This window comes from Ursus maritimus, unplaced genomic scaffold (assembly GCF_017311325.1).
Source record: "Ursus maritimus isolate PB19 unplaced genomic scaffold, ASM1731132v1 scaffold_20, whole genome shotgun sequence".
NCBI lineage: Eukaryota > Metazoa > Chordata > Mammalia > Carnivora > Ursidae > Ursus > Ursus maritimus.
Window position 1 is genome coordinate 35233455 of NW_024424453.1, and position 27109 is coordinate 35260563.

The 27109-nt window shown below is 40.1% G+C and overlaps 1 protein-coding gene across 1 annotated transcript in view; it reads left to right on the plus strand.

Annotated features, from left to right (window-relative positions):
• The window catches only part of KCNH8 (potassium voltage-gated channel subfamily H member 8), a 360674-nt gene that overhangs the window by 110802 nt on the left and 222763 nt on the right, over positions 1-27109 (plus strand). Inside the window, exon 2 of the mRNA XM_008709154.2 lies at positions 10332-10565. Within this exon, the coding sequence (XP_008707376.2) occupies positions 10332-10565 (234 nt within the window). The remainder of the gene's footprint in view (positions 1-10331; positions 10566-27109) is intronic.

Here is a 27109-nt window from a genome sequence, read left to right on the forward strand (position 1 = left end):
AAAGCTGTAAAATTTAAACCATGATTAGCTATATATTTGGTAATTTACATTTATGTAAGAGAATAAAATTATACCGAATGAGAATTGGGCCAGAAAATCCAGGCCCCACTACTGCCAAGGCACTTTTCGTCTAACTGCCTTATTACTGTTCTTCTGGGGGAGTTGACATTGTTGTCTCATCAGTCATGTATACTGAAAAGGGGGAAGAGTATAGTGAACACTGAGCTTTCTCTTCCCTTGCTCTTTGCAAAAGCAGGAAAAAAACTTGTCCTTCCCAGGAGGCTCACACAAGGTTCATATTTGATTTGGGGGAGGTAGGTAGGGCGGGACAGGAGTTATAAATATGCAAATGCAGAGATAATAGATATGCAAATGTAGAGATATTTACAACGTACTTCGTTCTTTTTACTAGGCGCTATTTGGAACTGGTTAGCCTCCCTTCACTAGCATAGTGGCCAAAATGTAGCATTCTGGGATAGAAAATCAGAAAGCAGCTTCTTAATGACTCTAAAGAGTCCCTAACAATTCCAAAATGCTTAATTCATGTTGTTCACATGGTAGTTTTCTTTACTAAGTAGAAGTGCCTTATAAGGTCTTCATTTTATATTTTGGAGAAGGGGCTTTTTTTTTTTTTTTAACATTATTTTAACCTGCTGTTTTTACTTAATTGATTTTCTAATAGAAAATGAAGTTGTCTATTTCTGCTTACCAAAGACTACTAAAAGTAAGCACATCAGGATGAAAAATGGGGGCACACGATGAGCTGTTAGGAACCAATCTGGTTTTATCTTTAAAACAAAGGTGGTAGTTATAAATGATCCCTGCTGTATGATAAAACAACAGATTGCGCTAAACAACATTGCCTTCCTTTGGTATACTTTCATAAGAGCTTATAGGTTACACATTTATTTCACTCATGTGTTTAATAATTGTTGAGCATCTACTCTATGCCAGGCGCTGTTCTGGAGATCGTGACTATATTAATGAACACATAAACCAAATCCCTATCCCTTGGCGTGTACATCCCAATGGCAGAGTATAGATAGCGATGTTTTTAAAAGTAAACGGATGATGTAAAAAGATCACTTCTTCTAAAAGATTAACTCTGTAAGACAAGACCTAGAGAAAAGTAGGGCACATTTTAACGTTATTTCAAATGTATTTGTAGGGAATCAATTGTAGATAAAATACTAAATATTTTATTACTGTCTTTGAGATTTTCTGAAGTTTCTCCCTCATTCATTTTACTTTTGATAAGTATTGTCACCCTGTCACAAGTTAAAATCATTCTTTTTCAAAATTAAAAATTCATTTCCTGAATTCTTAAGAGACCATACACCTGAGAAGAATTAGTGTTGCCCAGCACTGAAGCTCACACCATTGAAAAAGTGGAATTTGCAACACTTAGTGGTTTTGCTATTACCGACTTATGATAAAGAGTGTACTAAATTTGCTTAACACGTATTTGACTTCATGAACTTTTATCTTTATTGGAAATTTCAAGATTTGTTTATCTAGTTTTTTTTAACTTCATCAAGATTACCACCTATTTTTAACCGAGGTGTTTTTATTCAGCCATTTAGATGAATGGTGAAATAAACTTTAAGAAAATACTTTGAGGGGCGCCTGGGTGGCACAGCGGTTAAGCGTCTGCCTTCGGCTCAGGGCGTGATCCCGGTGTTCTGGGATCGAGCCCCACATCAGGCTCCTCTGCTGGGAGCCTGCTTCTTCCTCTCCCACTCCCCCTGCTTGTGTTCCCTCTCTCGCTGGCTGTCTCTATCTCTGTCGAATAAATAAATAAAATCTTAAAAAAAAAAAAAAGAAAATACTTTGAATAGGGGTTACATGCATATGGTACAAAATTCACAATTTAAAAAGGTATACAATGAAAAATAAGTCTTTTTTCCCCCTATTTTTATCCTGAGCTACCTAGGTGCCCTCTCTCAGTCCTACACTGTCACTAGGATCTTGTATACCTCACCAGTGATATTCTAAAGGAGTTTCTCAACCATTCATGTGCATATGAATCTTACTAAAATATATTGTGATTTAGGGGTTCCGGGGTGAGGTTTGAGAGTCCGCATTTCCAAGAAGTTCCAGCTGAGGCTGATGTTGCTGGCCTAGGACTACACTGCCAGTGGCAAGATGGAGAAGCACATTTGTTTAGATTTGTCTGTGTGTTTGTTTACTGGGCTGAAAAGAGCAAGATATTCTCATAGACAGATACAGCTTACTGCCTTCTGATGAGGTTGTGGAATGTACGTGAGGTTCAGTGGGGTGGAGTCCGGAGCGGGCGACCAAGAAAGAATTCTTGAGGCGTCTTTGGTGTAAAATTGGTGGTTTATTAAAGCACGGGGACAGGACCCGTGGGCAGAAAGAGCGGCTGCCCCGGGGTTGTGAGGGGTGGCTGAGTATATACCATGGGGTTGGAGGAGGTAAGGAAAAAAGGGAGGTTGAGATAATACTTTAATATGTTAAAGAAGACTCACAGGATACTGGAGGCCTTGCCATTGTCAAGTTAAGGTTGTTTTTCCCTGTAGTAAGGCATTAACATTAAGATGGTTGGGAACTTCCTGGAGGCTGCAGATTATAAGGACATTTAATTGTATCTAACATTCCCTTCCAGAAGACAGGTTATTGATAGAAATGCTTCTTTCTTGTAAACTGCTAAAACATTTGTAAACTGAGGGAGACTTAAGTCTTGCAGGATTGTGGTATTAACTATTTCTTTGTCCTTTAGGGCAACCAGGAGTGCCTGAGGAATGTCACGTACATCCCATGGGGGGGGGGTTGCGGGGTGTCAGTTTCTGCTTTGTCCTCAACTTGCCTTCTGTTCCCTACTCAGCTCCTACTACAGCTTCGGCACTAGAATTCCAGCTTTGACTTTGCTTTGTGACCGTGTTCTTCTCATTTTTGTCTGTCTGGACTGATAATTCATACAGTGTTTAAAAAAATCAAACCATAAATAAATGATGAAAGCTACCAATATGACCATTTGAAGCATGCTACTAGGTGATACATAAATCTCAAGGACCACGAGAATCCCTCTTTGCAAATTTTTCATCTGCTTTTTTTTTTTAACAAGGTTAGAAAAGTCCTCGATATAAGCAACTTCCTGAATTTGGGTACAAGGCACACTGCGGATTTTAGCTTGCAGCTGGTACCATCAATCTAATAAAGATGCCATCATACTTGGAAATGATACAATTAAGCTCCCTGAAATCAATAAAAAGTGCAAAGATGGCTTAAATATTTTGAAGTCAGAGACATTCATATTCTCTCCGCCTGAATAAAGTATTCTCTCGAGATGACCGTGATCAGTATCGTGAGGGGTACAGATTTTGTCCTTCTTGGACCTGTATGTAAATGTCATTCAGAAAGCATGGGGCAACTCCTCAAAGATTAAAAGTTCGTGTTTGTTTCTTGTTCTCTGCAAGAATGTGAGCGCTAGAGGACTCACATTTGCCCATCTACTTTGTCCGCAGAGTGTGTTCATAGAGTACTTGCTAGCATGACACAAGGTTTGGTTTTAAAAGAGAAGCAATACCAGAAGCACGTTTCAGAAATAGATTTGGACCATCAAAGTTTCTATTTCTGTGTCATTGGCAGAAAGAATCAAAGGGATACAGGTTCCTCCTTGATGCCAAGTATCACTGACTTCTTTGGTTTGAACAATTCCAGGAATCTGCCATAATGGAGAATTTTTAGAGCAGATACTGAGATGGTTGTCTTGAAGTATTCGTGGCCTCTGGGACAGATTAATTTGGATCTACCTATTCTTTTGAGCACACCCTAGTCCATGATGTAGAAATGTTGGGGTTTGGAACAAATGGTCAATAAAGAATTCTTGAGATGTCTTCAGTGCAAAAAGATGGTTTTTTTAAAGCACTGGGACAGGACCCTTGGGCAGAAAGAGCTGCACTGAGGTTGTGATGGGTGACTGGTTATATACTTTCAAGTTGGGAGGGTGTTAGGGATAGCACAAACCTCCCAAGGTATTTTGGAAACAACGTTTCCAGGACCCTGAGGGGGCTAGCTATTGTTAGGAAAATGTTGTTTTATTACTCTTTAGTAAAAACTCAGTCATGAGACCCTTCAGATGTATATCAGTGGGCCATAAGCTTGGAGAATGATTACTAACATATCTTGGTGGGGGGTGGGGGGTGGGGGGGTGGGGGGGTGGTAGGGATAAAGGAAGTTTTCAAAGGAAATTCTATGTGTTACAGAAGACTTACAGGATCCTGGACCTCAGGGATAATGTTAAGATTGCCTTTTGCTCTTAGCAAGTATTAACATTGAGGCAGCTGAACTCCCAGAGGTGACTAAGGGACAGGCGGGTCTAGGTAGGGAGAGATAGGTAGGGGGCTACAGGATCAGGTTCACAGAAATCCCCAAATCGTGGAGGTGAAAGGAAACCAGAGATAAAGGAACAAACCAGACCCCCTGCCCTAGGCATGTGTGGAGGAGTGTCTTTTTTATGACAGTCGCCTGTGACCAACAAAGAATAACCAGACCCTAAAAAGAAGTAAGCCATTAAAGATGTTCTCATCAGTCCTTACTCAAGCCAAGACATCACAAGAATGATAAAGCCATAAGCTCCCTGATCAGTTCTAAATAAAAGACTGTCAGTGGAGGCCCACGCTGGCAACCCTGTTGGGACCCCCTTCACTCCTGAGAGCTTTTTCTGTATCTTCACTTAATAAAACTCTACCACTTTATTCACTCTCCTTTGTCCACGAGATTCATTCTTTGACTCGGTGAGACAAGAACCTCGCTCTCCTGCTTCAGAGGAAGGTCACTCTACCTGTTTCAAGGACTTGTCAGTAGGCTGTAGGCAGTAAGGAAATTTAATTTTTTTCTTTTGCCTTTGTTTCCCAGATCAGTCTACCTTGAGTCATGATTCTCAAGCATAGATTCTGTCGAGGTGTCCTAAATGGTATGCAGAGTCATAGAAAACAAACAGCACGCCTTCCTGAAGTTTCAACTGAGTTAAAGATTTGGCAGGCCCATATTAAAACAAATCAAAAACATTCAAACACGAATATACAACACAGTAGAACACAAAATTTTGATAGATTTTATTAAACATCAGATTTCAAAAACAATATTGAACTTTGATCTATGCCCCCAAGTCCCTTGGAATACAAATTTATGGTTTCAGCCAGTGGAGGGATATTTTAATGCAAGAGTTTTGGAAGTACTCTGATCTACACTGAAAGGGCATGAGGAGATCAGAAACCTGATCTGTTGAAATGCAGCTACAATTCTTTGCCTCTGGAGTGAGCCTGTGCAAAATATTTTGGAACCGAGAAAGTTGCTGTCGTATTTTTGAGATACTGACTTTCTGGAGGAAATGAGGTGACAGAGAGGTTGTTGATAGATGCCGGCTGGTTTGGGAGATGTCATCAATGAACTTTTTTTTAAAGCTGAACTTGATCTCTGTAAAGGAAAAAAAACTATTGATTTGGGCTGTTCATAGAGCAGAAGAGGTAACAATTTTTTAGAATAGCCCATTTTCTAGAATGAGTTTTAACCTATTTTATAGAATTATTTTTCTAGAATGAACCCATTCCTGCTGGAAGTAGAGAACAAATCACTTCTTTGCGGAAAGAATGCAGGATATAGTAAACAGAGAACGGATTTTAATCCCTAGCTTCACACCTTTGGTCAGAAACTAAAGTTCTCCAGGCCTCAGTGTTCTCAGGAAAAAGGGGGCGCACGTACAAAGATGAAAGGAGTTAGTAGTGGTTTGACGTTTGCCTCCTCTTTTTTCTTCGATACCTTTCCATTTCTTCCACCATTCCCATAGAGCTTGGGAAGTTGACAATGAATAGTACATCTCCATTTGAATAGGAAAATGGTGCTATGTTTTGGGAAGTTGGACCAAAGGATCTGGCTCTCTCCCAACCCTGAGATTCCCTCTGACGATCTACACAAGCCTTTTGCTAAGGAAGCATTTAGAGAAAGAATGAACTGCCTAACGTGTAAACACATTTAGATCCTACTGTTTACTGGCACTTCAGAGCTGAATTTGCACAAAAGGATGACCTAGAAACATGCAGGGAAAAGCTGTGTGGCATTTAGATGCATATCACATATGCATAATTGATTCCTTAAAAGGTTAAATACTCTTAGCATGTGTATGGATAGTGATATAGCCATGATGGGTTCATAATCATTATGGCAATGGCTTTGTTTTACATAATTCTAAAGTAAATGTCATGTTTCTTTGGAGATTCCAGGACTGGTATTCAGAAAAGCATATGTTTCCAAGTAGATAGCTGGGCAAGAGGAGCTACTCTTTCCCAAACAGAAGGACTATTCATGTAGCTAGTACACACTAAGCGTATGAGGCGTCGACTGCCACTAAATTCTCTTTGGAATTGAAATGCAATTACATATCGAGGACAAGTGCTAAATATAAACAGAAAGGCCAAATACATGACTTTTTTTTTTTTTTTTTGCTTTGTTTTTGCAGTATATTTGCAGGAAGAATTAAATACCCCAAACACACTATAATCCTTAATTGAAACACACAGTTCAGGCAATCTGGTGAATCCTTTAGCAGCTTTTTTCAAGTGCTTATTGTAGCTCTGGAAGAGCTGGTCTCTTATGTAAACAATTATAAGGGTGTTAAGGAAATTAATAAAAGAACCAAGTCACTAAGACATATGTAGAAGGAAATACTATAATATATGCCATAAAATCAGGGAAAAAATAGGCGATATGCTGTGTGAGGATACATATATAAGGGTACAAACTATATGAATGGGAATGGTTATTACAAAAACTCAAGTTTTGGGTTTCTTCTTTGGGGGAGGAGGGAAATACAGTCTCTGTGGCGCACACAGGGGGTTTTGTTGGATATATGATTTATGGTGGATGTTTATTGATGAGGTTACATATCGTACAATTTTTTAATTAAGTTATATTTCTTCATCTGTAAGAATGGAAAATGCGAAATATACAGGGAAGAAAAGCCCAAAGTAAGTTGGTAAAAATGATAACAAGTAAATTTATTGATATTGGGTTGGTCGAAGTATCTTCATACTGTACTTTCTTTTTTTTTTTTTTTGAAGGTGGGGGATAGCAGGAGAGGGAGAGAGAACATCCCAAGCAGGCTCCATGCCCAGGGCAGAGTGCCATGCGCTCGTGACCCTGAGATCATGACCTGAGCTGAAATCAAGAGTTTGACAGTTAACGGACTAAGCCACCCAGGCGCCCCTTCATATTATACTTTTTAAAATTTAAATACATGCTCTGTGCAAGACATGAACTAAAGTAGGTCCCTAGAAGGAGTGAAAGTAACAAGATGAGAAAGGGTATAGCAGATAAATACTAACAAAAGAAAACTATTGTAGCCCTTTAAATAACGGGGAAACTGGACCTTAGGACAAAATGTAGTGTCGTTTATTCTCTGTCTTCAATGACTGTTTCTCCATCCCGAGCCCATTCCATCCAGGCATCTGCTTCTGACCTTCCAGGACTTTTTGATAAATCAGCTCCACCTATTTCTGTCTTACTCCAAGCTCACTATTTTCAAATCTTAGAATCTTGAATCTCTCACCTCTGGTAGTATGTATTATCTGTGTACCATTGATTTGGTACTTATCGTAAGCTGTGTTTTAGTGTTATTGATATTCATGCATTTCTTTAATTAAATTGTAGTAATCTAGAGCTAGAGACTATACCTTCTTCATCTTTTAACACCCACTGTCACCTCACCCTAGGACTTGCCATATGGTAGAATCAAGTCACTGGGCATATAGTAGAAAGTCAATAAACATGCCAGCAGTCGACTGAGAAATGGTTTCTGAAAATGCATTTAAAGCTCTTTCAGGATGTCTGAGTACTTTGCTGATGCTTTGTATTTACATTTTCTAAGCAATCTCTCAGCCAAAGTTTTAGAATGGGGAGAGGAAGAGACACTACGGTTAGAGTGACCCACAGCTGTGCTGAAGACCATCACCCAGCAGGAGGGTGCCCACGTCTGGACCTCGCTGGGAACTCATGCAGGCTCATTCCTGATCTTCAAGGGCAGCGATGCATCCAGTAAACTTTTTGTCTCTACACCTGGAACGAAGTCCAACATGTAGTCCACAGTCAACAAATACTTCTGCTAAGTGTGGCAGAATTAAATATTATCTCGGATAATTTAATTCACTCCCATGGCTTCAAAATAACATGCCATTGAAGGCTTCCCAGTGTAGGGCTTTAGCTCTGGTTTTTCTCCACAGGGAGAGGGTGCCTGGGAGGGTGGATGAGCCAGGCCAGTTCAGGCAGGATGTAGATGTTAGCACTCGCATCGGCATTCTGGGCTTACGAGCTGGTTGGAGCAAAGCTGGATGGAGCAGATTTGGTTTTGCCAGCTGATAGTCGACTATGGAAACATGAAACAGATGTTTTAAAAAGCCATGAGGGGGGCGCCTGGGTGGCACGGCGGTTAGGCGTCTGCCTTCGGCTCAGGGCGTGATCCTGGCGTTGTGGGATCGAGCCCCACATCAGGCTCCTCCGCTGTGAGCCTGCTTCTTCCTCTCCCACTCCCCCTGCTTGTGTTCCCTCTCTCGCTGGCTGTCTCTATCTCTGTCGAATAAATAAATTAAAAAAAAAAAAAATCTTAAAAAGCCATGAGGAAGCCCATGGAAGAGATCTTCAGTGCTTGTCCTACTGGCCATTGAGAAGTAGCTAGAATTCTTCCTTTCTCATGACATGTAAAATAGGCTATCTGCTGCAAATCTTTTTTAAACATACTGTTTTTTTTGAATAGGCAATATATAAAGCATATGTATGATGTAACATTCAAAGGGTATAGTAGGTGTATGGTAAAAATAAGTGTGCCTACCGCCTTTGCCCAAAGTTGCTCTCTCTAAAGGGATCTACAGTTGCCAAGTTATTCCACTTATTTTTAGGTACACACAAGAATTTCATATTTAGATATACATATACATGTTTATATATGTTTATAGATTTTCAGACCAATAGTTCATCTAATAACATATTATATTGAATCTTGATTTTTTTTTCATTTAACAACTTATACTGTAGTTCTTTCCATTTTTACTTGTGTTATTTTAAAAATCCCAACCTCTAATATTATCTGATACACTGTCCAATATTTGTTTCATGACAGAATGAATGAATGATTTAACAATAGCCTCTAACTCATTCTGAACCTAAAGTCACCTACCAGCAGATTTTATAAATGGCTTTTCTTACAGCCCATCTCCAATATGTGTCGTTTTGCTTATAAATATCATATCCAAACCTCAAAATTAGTCTCAAAAGAAATTCCCCTGGCAGGGAACCTTCCCTGAATATTGCCTCTCACACTGTCCCCCAGGAGTTCTCTCTAAGCACTTAATACTCTGCTATTTTTGATTGTCCTCTGATTCTTATTTGTTAACATAATAACCAAAGGGGTGCCTGGGTGGCTAAGTCAGTTAAGCCTCTGCCTTCGGCTCAGATCATCATCTCAGGGTCCTGGGATCAGCCCCATGTCGGCAGGGAGTCTGCTTCTCCCTCTCCTCCCTGCTCTTGTTCTCTCTCACTATCTCTGCCTTTCTCTCTCAAATAAATAAATAAATAAATAAATAATAAAATCTTTAAAAAAACAAAATAATAACCAAAAGGATGTGAATAACACTCAACAATTTTTATTGAATACTTATTTGTGCCAGAGACTTCACTAAGCATGTTATGTACACTTCTCATTAATTCCTGCAACATACCTTTCTCTCCCCTTAGTGGGAAAATTCCAAGTTGTGGTCCTTGATTACTTCTAGGGTCCCTATACAACCTCAGCTGCCCCGGCAGTGAAACCCTTTCTCCTACTCTTTATTACCTTCCTTCCTGCCCTTTCTCAATTCCCCACTTGCTTACTTCCTGAAATCTCCCGCCAAGTGAATGACTTCCACGGGAATCCTCGTCAGGGTCTGCATTTAGGGATATCAAACCTAAGGAAACTGAAGTTTAGTGTGTGAATAACTTGTTCAAGTTTATGTATATATCAAGTGGCAGATTCAGGGTTTAAGCCCGAAGCCATGCCCAAAAGTTCCCTACCTGATTGCCAACTGCATAGTAAGGGCCTCGAAGGAGACCAAGGAATACTGTATTCCCTCTGTCGTGTGTTTCAAAATGCAAGCCAAAGTCAGAGCTTAATACATACTTCTGCTGGTCAGTGTTTTGGAGTGTCTCTTTCCCACCCTATCACATCAGGACATGTACTGTTAGCTAAATACGCACGCTCATAAATTTGTTACTGAAACTGTGATTTTAAAAAAAGAGTTCCTCATGCTCGTGCAGTGGCTGAGTGTCTTCTTATCGTTTTACAGATAGCAACTTCATCCTTGCGAATGCCCAGGTGGCTAAGGGGTTCCCCATAGTCTACTGTTCGGATGGCTTCTGTGAGCTCGCTGGATTCGCCCGGACTGAAGTCATGCAGAAGAGTTGCAGCTGCAAATTCTTATTTGGAGTTGAAACCAATGAGCAGCTGATGCTTCAAATAGAAAAGTCACTGGAGGAGAAAACAGAATTCAAAGGAGAAATTATGTTCTACAAGAAGAACGGTGAGTGGCTCTCTTAGACCGATGCTCATCGGCATTGTGAAGGGTCACCTTCTTTCAGCTCAATAATTAATCCATAACTCCCATTCAGGCTTAATGGCATTTCACGTAAATATATAGACTGTTATTGAAGTTCCACAAACGACTCAGGCAATAGCCTGGTTTTAGCCATTAGCAGTATAAACTGCTTGAAAATTTAACATTAGAATCACAACTGTTCAATGTTAATATATTAACTGAGTGAATATATGTTAAAGTGTATTACAATTTTACTAGGTCATTCTTAAAATACATATTAGCTATGATAGTTGTTAATATGTTATTAATAGATGATCTTATCCAGGATATGCTCCAAATTGTATGCCTTTAAGAACCACTTCTCAACCTCAGTCATTAAGGCAGAGGTCCAGGTGTTCACTGGCAGAAAAGGAAGTTAATTTAAAGGCCAACAGCATAGGCATTTCCTCTTCTAGTTCCCTGGCCACAGAGCCTTTCTTGCTACTTTTTTAAAGACAAAATAAGAGACACATGGTATGACTCAGGGTGGGAGTAAATTTGCCTGGACTCAAAACTGCCACTGAGGAAATACAAAGTATTTTCTTGTGGCTGCTGTTTTGTGACTCTTTTTTAAATAAAAGAAGATGAGGGAATGGGTGTGGTATCTACAGTATTGGGGTTCTGTGTAGGAATTGGTTTCCTTATCTCATGGGCCCTGGTAGTTGGGATGAATCCAAGAGGCAATATATTGGGGAAACACTAAATCAAAATTAGAACAGGTTGTCATTTTCCAGTTTCTAAAATTCTATCTCTTTCTCTAATAATTTTCCGTAAAATAACATCACCATCTGAGATTTATCTGCGCTCATGGCTACCAAGCTAGAGAATAGATTTCCCAGCCTATTTTGCGGTTGGGCTGGGCATGTGACAAAGTTTTGGGCCAGTGATTTGCAAGAGAACAATTTATGTAACTTTTAGGAAAAATCCCTAAAAAATACAATTGGTTGTCCTCTAACTTCTCTTCCTTTCCCATTATGTTGTGGACTGAATTGTGTGTCCTCAAAATTCGTATGTTGAAGCTCTAACCCCACTGTGACTGTATTTGAAGAGAAGGCCTTTAAAGAGGTGATTAGGGTTAAATGAGATCATAAGATTGGGGCCCCCATCCAATATGACTAGTGTCCTTATAAGAAGAAGGGATACCAACAATATGGGCACACAGAGGAAAGTTTATGTCAATACGCAGTGAGAAGGCAGCCACCCGCAAGCTGATGAGAGAGGCCTTAAGAAAAAACAACCCTGTCAGCACCCTGATCTCCACTGTGAGAAAACAAATTTCTGGGTAGCCACCCCGTCTGTGGTGTTTTGTTAGGGCAGCCCTAGCAAAGCAGTACACATGGGTCAGAATGTTCAGGGGAAGTCACAAAGGCAGCTTCAACCATTTGGCAAGGATGACACCATAGAGGAGTGCAGAGCAACAATATGGAAGGAGCCTGGGTCTTGTGGCAGTTCTGTCCTCCTCACCCCAGAACAAACAAGTACATTCTCATCTTGTTGGAATCGTTTCATTTTGGGGTCTTTTTGTTGCAACATCTAAGTTGCATTCTAACTCAGGGTTTCTCAACTTTGGCACTGTTGACATTTCAGGTTGCTAATTATTTGTTGTGGGAAGCTATCCTGTACGTTGCAGATAATAATCTGCAGCATTTCAGACCTCTCTATTTTGCTCTCAGTACTTAGTATTGGGGTCACTGTCAGGAAGAGGAATAGGGGCCTGAACATGGGAACTTCATCTTCTTTTATAACTTCTTTGTCTTTGGAAAACATTCTTTGATCATGTAAATTTTGGATACACGGTAGTCATGAAATATTGGAGAGTACCATTCTGGGAGGGACAGAATATCCAGGGCTTTGGCATTAGAAACATAGTTCAGACCATTGTATCCTTCTCAGTGTCAGAAGATAAGGCCTTTGTAGCAAATATGATAAAATAAAAGGACTCCAGCTCTGTGTAATTACACCACAGTCACTGAAGAGAGCCTGAGATACAAGAAAATAGGAGATGCCATGGAGAATGCAGACTGGTTGCGAGTGATAAAACCACCATCTGGTGGAACAAAGAGAAAAGGGATATCCTTTGTCTAAATTATCCGCTGACTGCAGACTTGTCCTTTGCAAGATAGGCACCTTGTATAGGTGACTCCAGATCCGTCTGAGTGTCTTCCTTTTTAAGCTACCTCAAAATATCCAAATGTGGCACCACTGAGAAAGGTTTAGGCCAAGGAGAAGAATCTAGATGGGAAGGCCAAAGGAGGGAGACTTTAGAGGTCAGAAAAGTAGAAAATATGGAGCACAGTGTAGGAGTCAACACCCAAAAGAACTTCCTGAGCCCAGGGTTTTATAAGATGCTTGCAGCCTTGGACATCTTTGGGTGGAAATCATTAAAGGCACCAGTCCCCTCTAAGGCAATCAATATGGAGAATTGTCTGACATTTTGAGCCAACAAATTGATCCAATTACAAGTGATAGAGAATTGCTGCCTCTCCTATGATAATCGTGCTGTATTTTAGCTATTTTTCTAAAATCTCTCTCCACACACAATGATGAACCTTTGAAGGCACAGCCTATGCATTACTTGTTTCCGCATGTCCAGTGTGTAGAGGTTGAGTTCAGAGCAGTGTCCGTCAAACGTTAGTTTCTCAGTAAATGCTTGCTGATTGGAATTGAAATTGATCATTAGAGGGACCTATGGATACTTCAGGGGATGTCTGGATTTCTGAGTATTAAAAATAAGCTTATGCTCTCAAGGGTCCTCCTTCTGTCCTTCAAGGCTCTTTTTCTTTTAATTTACTTTAGAGAAGAGGTGCTTGTTTCTCATTCTCCCCAGATACATTTTAACCAGCTGTGATTGAGCTTCTTTGCTCACCGGCCCCTCAGTGTTGTGCTTGCTGTCCTGACCTCATGGGAAAAGGCTGCCCTTTCTCTTCCTGCCCAGGCCTGTTATTCTGATAACCTGACCCGAGGCTGGCGAAGTGCAGCAGAAGACTCTAAAGGTTTAGGGCATCTAATGGGACTTGACACACTGCAATCAGGATGGCAAATATGCCTATTCACTGAGTCCAGAGGAAAATCAAAGGAGGAAATTCTCACTGGCATTACCCACCTGGCAGAACCCCAATTCTTGGTCATGTCTTAAGTCTGTAAGTCAGCCTCCTTTCCCTCTCTATCCTACCTTAAAGACTGCCCCTTCTTTCATACTTCACAGGCTGAAAGCCTCTATCCTCTTTAGGAAAACCTTATTGTCTGCACACTAGAGTTGTCCTCCCTAGAGGGTCTATTGTCCTCTCCTGACTAGGGAAAAGTGTGGGACACAGTATTCTCCAAAAGGATGCATCCCCAAATGCAGAGTAATTCAGCCCAAATAAAAATAAAATAAAACCCTAAAGGTATTTGGAGGAATAGGTCACATCTGATCCCTTTTCTTATCTCTGCTCCAACATTATGCTCCCTTCTCTCTGTGTTATTGTGGTTTCTTCCAGGAAACTAATAGAAAACAGACATATATAGAACTGTATGTAGACACACACACACAGCCCTCCTAAAATATAGTTATCAGAAGAGAGTATAATCTTTTAAAAAGTCAATAATGATGACAACTACAAGAATAATAGCGGCTAACACTTAAATATATTTACTATGTGCTAAGAACTATCTCACATATTTAATTTTTACTTATATTTGTCTATTTAATCCTGGGACAATTTTATTTTATTTTTTAATTCAAATTTTAATTTTAATGTAAACATACAATGCAATAACAGTTTCTTTATCTTTTAAAATATATATTTATTTATTTGACAGAGAGAGAGAGAGAGTGCACAGGCAGGCATAGCGGCAGGTAGGAGGAGAGGCAGAAGCAGACTCCCAGCTGAGCAGGGAGCCTGACCTGGGACTCTAGCCCAGGACCCTGGGACTCATGACCTGAGCTGAAGACAGATGCTTCACTGACTGAGCCATCCAGGCACCCCTCTTTCTTTTTTCTTTCTTTTCTTTTTTTAAGATTTAATTTGCTCATTAGAGAGAGAGAGAGAGCAGGAGAAGGGGAGAGAGGCAGAAGGAGAAGTAGACTCCCCGCTGAGCTAGGAGCCAAAAGTGGGGCTGGATCACAGGACCTGGAGATCACGACCTGAGCCGAAGGCTGACACTTAACCGTCTGAGCCACCCAGGTGACCCTGTAATATTGTTTTCTGGAGTAGAATTCAGTGATTCATCGCTTACATACAACACCCAGTGCTCATCACAAGTGCCCTCTGTATCTTTTTTTCTTTAAAGATTTAATTAATTTATTTATTTGAGAGAGAGAGCAAGCAGGGGGAGGAGCAGAGGGAGAGGGACAAGCAGACTCTGTGCAGTGCCTGGAGCCTGACATGGGGCTCAATCCCATGACCCTGAGATCATGACCTGAGCCGAAATCAAGAGTCAGATGCTTAGGGGCGCCTGGGTAGCGCAGTCGTTAAGCGTCTGCCTTCGGCTCAGGGCGTGATCCTGGTGTACCGGGATCGAGTCCCACATCGGGCTCCTCGGCTGGGAGCCTGCTTCTTCCTCTCCCTCTCCCCCTGCTTGTGTTCCCTCTCTCGCTGGCTGTCTCCCTGTCACATAAATAAATAAAATCTTTAAAAAAAAAAAAAAAGAGTCAGATGCTTAACCAACTGAGCCACCCAGGTGCCCCAACAAGTGTCTTCTTTAATACCCATCCCCCATCTATCCTATCCCACACCCACCTCCTTCTGTCAGCCCTCAGTTTGTTTTCTATTGTTAAGAGTCTCTTATGATTTGTTTCCTGCTCTCCTTTTACCCCCCCTTCCCATGTGTTCATCTGTTTGCTTTCTTAAATTCCACATATGGGTGATTCATATGGCATTTTTCTCTGACTATTTCACTTAGCATAATACGCTCTAGCTCTATCCACATCATTGTGAATGGCAAGATTTCATTTTTATGATGGCTGAGTAATATTCCATTGTGTATATATACCACCTCTTCTTTATCCACTCATTAGTCGATGAGGGTTCCCCTTTCTCTGCATCCTCACCAACACCTGTTATTTCTTCTGTTTTTAATGTTGTTAATTTTAGCCATTCTGACGAGTGTGAGGTGGTATCTCATCATGGTTTTGATTTGTATTTCCCTCATGATGAGTGATGTTGAGCATCTTTTCATGTATCTGTGAGCCATCTGGTTGTCTTCTTTGGAAAAGTGTCTATTTATGTCTTCTGCCTATCCTAGAACAATTTTAAAAAAGAGATACTTTTGTATTGTCATATTATAGATGAGAAGGCCAATACAGAGAAAGAATAAGGTTTTTAAAAATTAAGTAATAATTAGGAGGACAAACAGTTTCACAGATAAACATATATTTACACTTACGATGAGCATAGCAAAACCTGTAGAATTGTCAAATCAATATGTATCTGAAACTAATATAACATTATATGTTAACTCTACTTCAGTAAGATCATCTATTTTCAAAAAAGAAAATGATTGCATAATTACCATAAAAAAGTAATCATTGATTTTTATTGTTCAGGATTGCATTGTCACAGTGTGTATGATTGCATTAGGAATTCCATTTATTTTGAGTAAAATACCTAGATATAATTTTAGACATAAAAAAATAATACGCAAACTTTTCTTTGTCAAAAATGCAGATAGTAATATTTTACACTTCATGTTTAAGAGTTAACATTTCTCATTATTTGTCCTCCCTCTGGATAGTCAAAGGTCTACCTATATATCAGAAATAAGTACCGTTGGGGCGCCTGGGTGGCTCAGTCGTTAAGTGTCTGCCTTCTGCTCAGGGCGTGATCCCAGTGTTGTGGTATCGAGCCCCACATCAGGCTCCTCTGCTATGAGCCTGCTTCTTCCTCTCCCACTCCCCCTGCTTGTGTTCCCTCTCTCACTGCCTGTCTCTCTCTCTGTCAAATAAATAAATAAAATCTTAAAAAAAAAAAAGGTACCATTAAGATGCCTTTTCAAAAAGCAGTCTCCTTCAGTTCTGTTGATACCAAAAGGCATTAATCAGAGATGTTCTAGGCAAACAGATGTGTGGCTATCCTAACTGAGGGTAACCATTTTATTAATCTTGTGTTCATTCTTTCATTGTTTCTTTTATAATATGGGCAATACCAATATCTTTGTGGTTCTCACCTTTTCTTATGAGTAGCATACTTTTCACACTGTTCTGCATTTCAGCAGAACACATGTATCCTGTAGGACTGTGTATACCTTGCAGAACAATACCTGCTGGAGGTCAGTCATTCTTCTTTACTGCTGCATAGTATGATATCATATGGGTCCATCATCATCTATTCAACCATTCCCCTGTCGATGGACATCTGTGTTCCTTCTAGAATGTGGTCTATTTTCTTTGCTTTTTCTGCCCCTTTCTCTTTTAAATACTTTTGTTCTTCAGAAAGTTTGTGTATTTTTCTAAAAGTTATCTATTACATGAGTCGTTTACCTTTATAGTACTTACAGTCTCACTTTTTGAAGATTTTGTGTTCATTTCCTACAAGAAACAGTGTTGTGACTAGCCAGGAGGTACTCTTCCCTCCTTTCCCTTTCCCCTGATAATTTAAAGTAATGTTCTTTTTGTACCGGGTAATATCTGTAAGGCAGCATACTTGTTCTGCTTTCCTTGTATTCTTCCTTTGTTCCTCTCTGAACGCTTTCATAGTTATATTTACATTGTCGGAGCAAATAACAATTACATGTATTTTGTCATTCTTGTCTTCCATCATTTAATCTTATTGCTATGATTAAGTATGCTTAATGATCACCGTATATCGTTAGCCCAAAGCTTCTCCAATCTTTTCTTGGTTTCCTGGAGCTTGTTCTCTGAGCCATCTCAGAAAGAGCTCCTGGAAACTGATTTTCCTGCATTCTTGCAATGTTAATACCGGTGTGATAATGGCCTTTAGACTTGTAGATCAATTTGGCTGAAAATTAAACTTTTCATATTTTCTTCATTTAAATATCTCAATTATGTTATTCCCTTGTGTACTGGCATAGAGCATTATTTTACCTTAAAAGTGTTTCTATTTAAGTATCTTGGTGTTTTGTCCAGAATGTTCAATAAATTTATGTTATTTTATTTTGTTTTATTTTTATTGATTTTTTAATTTTAATCCAATATTTTTACTGAAGTCTATTTTGGCATAGGCCATGGGTCAGCACACCTTTTTATAAAGGGCCAAATAGTAAATACTATATGTACTGCAGGCCATACAGTCTATGTCTCAATACTCCTCTCTGTCATTGTAGTGTGCAGCAACCCTAGAAAGTATGTAAATGAGTAGGTGGGCCGTCACCCAATACATCTTTATTCACAAAAAAAGAAAGTGGGTTAGATTTGGCTTTCAGACCACAGCTCACGGATATTTGATATAGACTATTTGGGATCAGATTTTTCCGGATACATGATATGTTCTTTACTATTTGTTTAAGTCTCTTTTATTGCAGGAAATTTTTCTTGAATTGTAATTATCATTATTCTTCTTCCCAGTGCTTTGGTTTTCTTCTTTAAGAACATCAATTCTATGTATATTGGGTCTTCTTTGCCTGTTCTCTATAACTATCACTTTTTTTTTCTTTTTTTCACCATGTGTAGTTTATCTCCTTTCCCTTATTTTTGTGGTGTATTTTCACACTGTATTTCTTCTCTTTAAAGTCTTCAATTCTGTATCTTTTATGTGCCCTCCTGAGCTCAGTTTGCTCATATTATTTATATCATTCTTGCCTAGGATATTAGTTGCTAGGGCTGCCATAACAGAGCACCACAGACTTCACAGCTTATACAATAGAAATTTATTTCCTCACTATCCTGGAGGCTGAAAGTCCAAAATCAAGATGTTGGCAGAGTCGCTTTCTTTTGAGGCCCTGGCTTACAGATGTCTGCCTTTTCCTCTCTGAGTCTTCATATGGTCTTGCCTCTCTGGTCTTTGTCCTAATTTACTCTTATAAGGAAACCAGTCATATTGATTAAGGTACATCTATATGACTTCATTTTAATTAATTAATTCTTTCAAGATCCTCTCTGCAAATACTGTCACATTGTGAGGTAATGGGGATTAGAACTTCAATATATGAATTTTGAGGGAACCAATTCATTCTGTAACACCTATTCACCTATTTCTGAGCCTTTATAAATTAATATGGGCTATTGTTTCAGAGTTTGTAAACTTTTCTTTGTTACTTTTGCCTTGTTTTGAAATGTTTTGGTTTTGTGTGCCCTATGGGATATTTTAGGTGTGTTTTTTCTTTATGTAGGTATGTTATTCAGATAATTTTTGTCTTTAACTTCTCTTTCATCCTTTTCTGTTGTCATGCTTGAAAAAGATGTGTTTTCTTTTACTTTTAGAAGAATATTGGAAATAGAATTATGCTAGGAAAACTTTCCTAAATCTATGGCTGTAAGATCCTTTTGCCATCACCAAAAAGTCTTTTGTTTTTTATCAATTGCTTCTTAGTATAGCTATATTTTTGTTACTTCCTGAGATAAGTTTCCTTTCCTAGCATGGCCTCTCCCACACTAGTATTTGAAACATTTCATTTCTTTACACTGATCTTCATGCTCTGACCAAGTAGAGTTCTAGTTTCAGCAATTTCCAAGAAAGATTTTCTCAGAATGTTGAAGGTTCAGGCAGCCCCAACACCATCCTATCTTTGTGTAACCTACTTGCACTCATTTTAAATTGGAGACTGTAAAGCTCCTTTCTATTTTTGTTTTTTAAGATTTTATTTTTAACCAATCTCTACATCCAAGATGGGGCTCAAACAACCCCAAGATCAAGAGTTACATGTTCCACCCACTAAGCCAGCCAGGTGCCCCTCCTCTCTAGTTTTAATTGCTTTCAGATCTGCATGTGGAGTCCTCCACTCTCCGAGCCTTTCTTCTTTTGGGAATAGATACCTTTTGACAATTTATGAGCCCCCAAGCTCCTAGGCCTATGAGAATTCTCCTTTTCCTATACAGCTCTTGTTTCTACAAGGACCTAGCTTCTTAGTCAACCTAATCCTTCACAAGGGAACCAAAAATACACAATGAGGGAAGATAGTCTCTTTAATAAATGGTGTTGGAAAGACTGGATCTCCACATGCAAAAGAATGAAATTGGACCATAATCTTATACCATACATAAAAGTCAACTCAAAATGGAGTAAAAATTTAAACACTAGGGGTTGCCCCATCACCCTATATTCTGAGGTTCCGGGGGTCACATTGTCCTACAGTTTTGCTTATGATGTTTTTTATGGATTTCTGATTTTGCTACCTTAGCTACTTTAATTTTGTGAAAGGATTGGGGATGTTTCAAAAACCACGTCTTCACCACCACTTCTCTTTCATATAGTAGTTTAAACAATCTCTTTAGAGATTGTACGGTTTAGGGAATGGACAGCTGCTTTGGGGATATAAGTCCAATCTCTGAGTTTCCTTCTTATTTTTTTCTTCCTAAGTTGCCATTTTCATGGTCGGGGTGTAAGGGGCATATCTGAACCCAAGGCATAGTGTAGAAAGCGCCCCCTGACCTCTTGTTGACCACCGATGCATGCATGGTCCATCTGTCTGATGCTCCTGTTATAGCATTTATACCTGAGTTTTGTGCTGATGGTACTCTCTGAATCATGTCACCTCCCCTTAGCTCTTAAAACGTGAGCACACCCATCCTTCACACATAGAAGCAAAGGAAGTACCTGAGAAAATAAACTGGAGCATCCTTTATGGTCTCACATTTCCTCAAAAGTAGGCAGCCACCTCCATGTTGATAAAGAGGTAGCCTGACAAGCAGTTTCTCTCAAGAGTCCCAAATACAGAAGGAGAAAGTTCCTTAATGTCGTCAGTGTTTCCAAAAAACTATCCAACACAGCTTCTTCCTGCTTCAAAGTTATGAAACCTCAGAGTGGAGAGATTATCTCCAGCCTCCCCTACTCTTTTTCACAATCTCACAACCTGAGAAGGGACAGGTTAGGATATCATGTCATATCACCATCTTCCAGACTCTAGTTATTTGGCTAAGTTTTTTAATGGTAGGAAGTTTTATCTTCTGTCATGGAAGACCATCATGATTGGCTGTAGGAGCACCAACCTTTATAGGTTAATCTTAGCATATCCTCTCTACAGAAATCTTATCTTTCAAGCCCATTTTCTTTTTCTTCTAATTTATTTTTAAAAATTTTAATTCCAGTAGAGTTAACATACTGTTATATTAGTTTCCGGTGTACGATATAATGAATCAATAATTCCATACGTCACCCAGTGCTCATCACGACAAGTACACTCCTTAATCCTCATTACCTATTTCATCCATCTCCCCGTCTGCCTCCCCTTTGGTAACCATTAGTTTGTTCTCTATAGTTAAGAGTCTCCTGGCTTGTCTTTTTCTTTCTTTTTTCTTTTTCCTTTGTTTTGTTTCTTAAATTCCACTTATGAGTGAAATTATATGATATTTGTCTTTCTGTGACTCACTTATTTCACTTAGCATTAAGCTTTCTAGATCCACCCATGTTGTTGCAAATGGCAAGATTTTATTCTTTTTAATGGCAGAGTAATATTCCAGTGTAGCAAGCCCATTTTCATATCCCAGGAAGAAAAATGCCAAAAGAGAACAAAAACATAAAAAGAAAATTAAAATGGCATAGTTAATTTTGCAAATATAGTACCTGATGTATCAGTTTGCTAGGGCTGTCACAACAGAGTACCACAAACCAGTGGCTCAGACAACAGAAACTTATTGTCCCACCATGCGGGAGGCTGGGAATCCACCATGAAGGGGTCAGTTGAGTTGGTTTTTCTGAGGGCTGTGAGGAAGACTTTGTTCCATGCCTCTGACCTAGCTTCTGATGGCTTACTGGCAATCTTCAGTGTTCTTTAGCTTGTAGAAACATCATCCTGGTCTCTACTTTCATCCTCACATAGTATTTTCCCTGTGTGAGTGGCTTTGTTGAGATTTCCCCATTTGTATAAGGACACCTGTCATATTTGATTAGTGCTCACCTTAATGACCTCACTTTAACTTGATTGCTTCTGTAAAGACTGTATCTCCATATAAGGTCACATTCTGAGGTACTAGAGGGTAGGATTCTATCCCAGCTTTTTGGGAAACAAAAGTAAACCTAAAACACCTGGTTACGTTCACCTTAAATATATTATAACTTAAGTGATTTGCTCAAAATTGTAAACTAGTAAAAAAAAGAAACCAAGATACATAAACATCCCCTGACGTCAAGGTTCTTGCCCTTAAGCCACTGACTGTCTGTGGAAGTAGGGATGGTACCACCTTCCCGGAGCATTTTGCAAATCTCTGGGGATGTTTGACTCAATAATTGGGGTGGGGGGGTGCCTTTGCCATTTAATGGACAGGAGTCAGGAATGCTAAATGTACTATAATGTATGGGTTGGTCTGGCAATTGAAGAACTGCCCAGTGTCTAACATGACTTTGTTTCTTTTTAATTTTTTTAAAATATTTTTTGAGGTATAATGGGCATGCCAAAAATTGCACATATTTAATGTATATGACTTGATGAGTTTGGACATATACCTATGATACCAGAGCACAATCAAGATACTAAACATATCCATCACCTCCAAAAATTTCCTTGTGTTCTTTTGTGGCTGGTTTATTTGTGGTAAGAACACTTACCATGAGATCTCTCCTCTTAACTTTGTACAGAGTGAAATAAACCAGTTGCGGAAGGACAAATACTGCATGATTCTACTTACATGAAGTATCTAAAATAGTCAAACTCATAGAAGTAGGAAATAAAATGGTTGAAGGGAGGAGGAAAAAGGGAGTGGCCGTTAGCTGGGGATAAAGTTTCAGTTTTGCAAGATGAGTAAGTTGGAGAGAACCACTGTACGGCATAGTTCCCAAAGTTAACAATACACTACTGTGCATTCTATGACTTTCTAATGCCCCATCAGGTTTTCCAGGAAGTTAAACACTGGTTTCTAATTATCTGAACTTAGAACTTAACATACAGTGTTTTGGGGAAGGCTTTAATTTCCCACTGAATTTCCAAGAAGACTAGTGTAGTGATGAATGATTAAACTTTATCTTGTTCCGAATTTCACCCATTTCAGAAACCTCTTGTCACTGACTCACAGTACTTGTCCTGGATGTGGCACATCCGCATGGGCTCCGCACGCAGAGCTCCTGCATCCGGGGATTCTGCATACTGGTCCAATTATCCAGCTGCCGAATCCTCTCTTCTGTGGCAGGCAGTCACACCTGTCACACCTGAGCATTTCATGTTGAGATGCATTATTAGTTTATCAGAGATGACCTCACTTTTATTTTGTTAGATCACTGTTAATAATGCATAGTGCTGCTTTTCTGAAAACAATCTGTATAGTCATGTTAATTATGGTTTTTCAGTTCTAACTAGAGAAGAGGGAGATGTAAGTATTTGCTATAAAAGGGAATCTTGAGTCAAATAGAGTTTTAGATAACTGTTTTCACTGACAGATTCACTCATCCCTAGGTCACCTACAAGGTTTGCCATTTATTTCCATGTACCTTCTGAGCTATTGCTTAATGTTTCTCAGCTGACTCACTTTTTAAAAATTCAAATTGCAAGCAGAAGAAAACTAAATCACTACTCTAAATGGAAAACTGGGATCATTAGCCTCAAAAAGAAGTAACCATAAATAAATATGCAATGAGGGACAGCTGGGGGGCTCAGTCAGTTAAGTGTCTGACTCTTGGTTCTGACTCAGGTCGTGATTTAAGGGTTGTGAGATCGAGCCTGGTGTCAGGCTCTGGCTCAGTGGGGAATCTGCTTGACTTTCTCTCTCCCTCTTCCTCTGTCCCCTCCCCCAAATCTCTTACGTGCGCATGTGTGTGCAATTTCTCTCAAATAAAGAAATAAATCTTTTTAAAAAATTGGGACACATGGGTGGCTCAGTCCATTAAGCGTCTGCTTTGGGCTCAGGTCATGATCCTAGGGTCCTGGGATCGAGTCCTGTGTCTGGCTCCCTGCTTAGCGGGGAGCCTGCTTCTCTCTCTCCCTCTGCTGCTCTCCCTGCTTGTACTCTCTCTCTCAAATGAATAAAAAAATTTTTTTAAATCTTAAGAAAAAAAGAAATAAAATAAAATAAAAAAGTAAAAATGCAATGAAAACATTGTAATTTCACTTCTTGAAATTAAAAAAAATAAAATGTATACCACGGAATCTAAGTAATAATAAATCTAATTGATTATAGTGTGCCAGCCAGCACATAATTATTTTATTTCATTTTCCCAATAAGAATTCAAGTAAAAATGAATTGTCTCACATTTACAGATAAGGAAACTGTGATGCAGAAAAAAATTTGAACACAGACGTGTGTGTTATGTGATAGTCCTCAGCTTGTTAAGACATGGAAAATGCCTAGAAATATCAATGCTTTTTTTTTCTTTTTAAATATAATTAGATTTTCAACTTTCTGTGATAATGGACTTTAAACATATATATTTGTGACAACAAAAACAATTTATTTACAATTTACCGTTTGTTTAGGGAGGATGGGGGGGCGCGATCCTTTTTTTTACCCAGCTGCTAGATGTACGTTCAGATGCAAATCAGAAGCTGAAAAACTAAATTGTTCAGTAAATAAAAAGTAGTGGGGGGCAGATAGGGAGAAAGTTGGAAACATGAAGCTGAGGAGGCTTCTCTTGGGTAGCCAAGGGTGGAAGCAGAAAAGGAGAGGTAGGGGAAGATCGGGAGAGAAGATGAGAGAAGGAGAGCTAGAGAAACGGGCAGACATTGGGTGGTGTCTTGCTCATTTCCCTCAAAATGTCTGGAGATAGGCTGGATGTACTAGCTGCATATTTCTGTTTCAGTGCACATTAAAGCTAATAGATATTAAAATGCAAGATATTTATATGAACTACCTAAAATAACCCGTGTTCAACCAAGGGTATGCATACCACTAGTTGGGTAACACACTGTCTTTACTCTGGTACGCATGTAAACTGTCTGAATCAGGCACATGCATACTCAGTCTTCTGAGGTCAGTTCATGATCAAAGACAAAAGGAAGCAGATTTCCTCATGCACTTCTTTTTTTTTTTTTTTTTTTTTTTTTTTTTACAATGAGCTGCTCATAGCAGATAATTATAGTAAGGAACACTTTCCTTCTAACACTAAGTTTACATGTAAGATATTCTTAGTGCATTCTGTTACACTCAGTTTTTCAAATGACTCTGCAGATGATTTTTAGAATATTTGATTATGCCCTCTAGGTATTTTAGAAATGGAGCTCTATATAGGAAAAGAGACAAAGCCTTGGGGTTGGAGAATGTCCGATGATTCTCAAAATTTACATTTTAAATGTGCCTTCATATTTCCTTCCCCATTACTGTTAAGAGATGGGCATTGCAAATAGAATGGTTTCACGTAAGATCCAAATTTCAGAGCAAGGGGTGTCATGCCCATCCAGGTAATAAATAGACAACAAGAAAATGCGCTTTAATGGAAACTGTAGTGTCTAAACGAGTGTCTTCTGTGGCTGTGGGGGTTCCCAGCATAGGCATCGCTCACAGTCGCTTTAGATTTCCACCACATCGAGAGAACAATGAGGCAAGCCAGACGGCCAGGAACCAATTTCAAGAGTTAGAGAACCAGGCTTGAGATTACAGAAAATAAAAGAAACTTTATCTTGAGGTTGAGGGAGCCCTGGGGTGGAAGGAAAGGTAATTCTGAGTGAAGCAAGATCATGTTCCCTCCTAGCCCTACCCTGGACTCAGGCCAGAGTCCCTGAGAAAGGCAGCACAAAGGCAAGCGTCATCCTTTCATAGCATCTCCTCAGGGTGTTGAGATTGTCAAAGCCACGGGCGTTAGCCTTGCTTGGGATGGTCCTTTGCCCCAACTGAAAGCTTCACTGTGAGCCTGGAGGACAGAGCGTGGAGTGAGAGCTTAGAGTCGTGCGTTCTTGGAAGCCAAGAGGACCAGATTGTGGAGACACTCCTAGATTTCAGAAGTATCTGTGAAGAGCCCAGTGGGGACTCACGTTTCCTGAAAAGCTAGTGAAGGTAGGAGCTTGGAAGCTTTGTTCCTGCGAAACGGATACAAGCATATTCTTACTCGCAGGCGCGTGGAGTCAGGGAGGCAGAGTACGGCTTATCCAGTGTCCCAGTTAACTGCTGCCATGCAACAGCTACCTCAGAATTGAGTGCTTAAAACAGTGGCTGTTCCAGCTTACAGTATTGTGAGTCAGGAATCCAGGCTGGACTTGGCAGAATGATTCTTCTTCTTTTTGGAGCTGGCGGAGGCTGGTTGGTAGGCAGTGTTCAGATGGGAGATGCTTGCATGCTCCGATTGGAGGACCTTGGATGGCTTCACTCGCTTGCCTGGTGTCTTAGAGGTCTGGGATCGATTGGGACACTGGACTGAAGTACCTACACGTACCTTCCGTGGAGGCCTCCAGGCAGTCTAGTGTTCCAGGATCCAGGCAGAGGCCAGAGACCTTTCTGACCCAGTTTAGGATGTCACTTACATAACTTCTTCCATACTGTATTGGGATTGTGGTTGGAACAGATGCAAGGCTACCCACATTCATGAAAAGGGGACCTAGCTCCCAACTCTTTTTTTTTTTTAAATTTATTTATGAGATAGAGACAGCCAGCAAGAGAGGGAGCACAAGCAGGGGGAGTGGAAGAGGAAGAAGCAGGCCCACATCAGAGGAGCCTGATGTGGGGCTCGATCCCATAACACCGGGATCACGCCCCGATCCGAAGGCAGACGCTTAACTGCTGTGCCACCCAGGCGCCCCTAGCTCCCAACTCTTGATAGAAGAAGCCACCACAAATGTGCAGCCATGTTTTACAAACTTCAGTCTAGATTTGTTGAAACACATTTTTTGAAAGAGAGAGAGAGAGTAGCCAGAGTCAAGAGGACATTTAATTCTGATGCATATAAAATTTACGGTTTTCCTAAATGTCTGAAGGGCGACAAAGAAGGGCCATGCTTCCCACAGCGAAGAGTATTAGAGAACTGTGGGTCAGATTGCTACTGCCCGCTCTCAGCTACTTTCCAGTCTGATTCCTCTGAGGTTTTACTTTAGACTTTGCATGCCCCGAAATAGAAAGCATTTTATGATGCTTTTATGATTTCATGATGATTCTCCAATATGTCTGTTCAGTCTTTGATAGAAGATTCGTATTTCATATTTCCCTCCTGTGTCTTTTGCATTCAAGCAAGGCTCAGAAATGCAGCCGGGTAAACAACCTTAACAGTGATGGTAGCCAGAAGCTGCAGGGCTCGGAGAGGCGGCAAGGCCCGCGCAGCCTGCGTGGGGACGCTGCCCAGCAGTTCATCTCTCCGCCTACGTGTGTGCGGGCTTCGTCCTTGGAAACGTAGGCCGCCTTCCTGGGCTAGTCCTCGTACATCTGAACAAGCCACTCTAAGAGAAAGCGTGCTCTTGTTCTGTGCCCACGGCGAAGGCTGCATTGTTGGGTCAACGAGTTTTACATCAGCCCTTTCACTGACGTGCTCACGCCGGCTCTCCGGCCA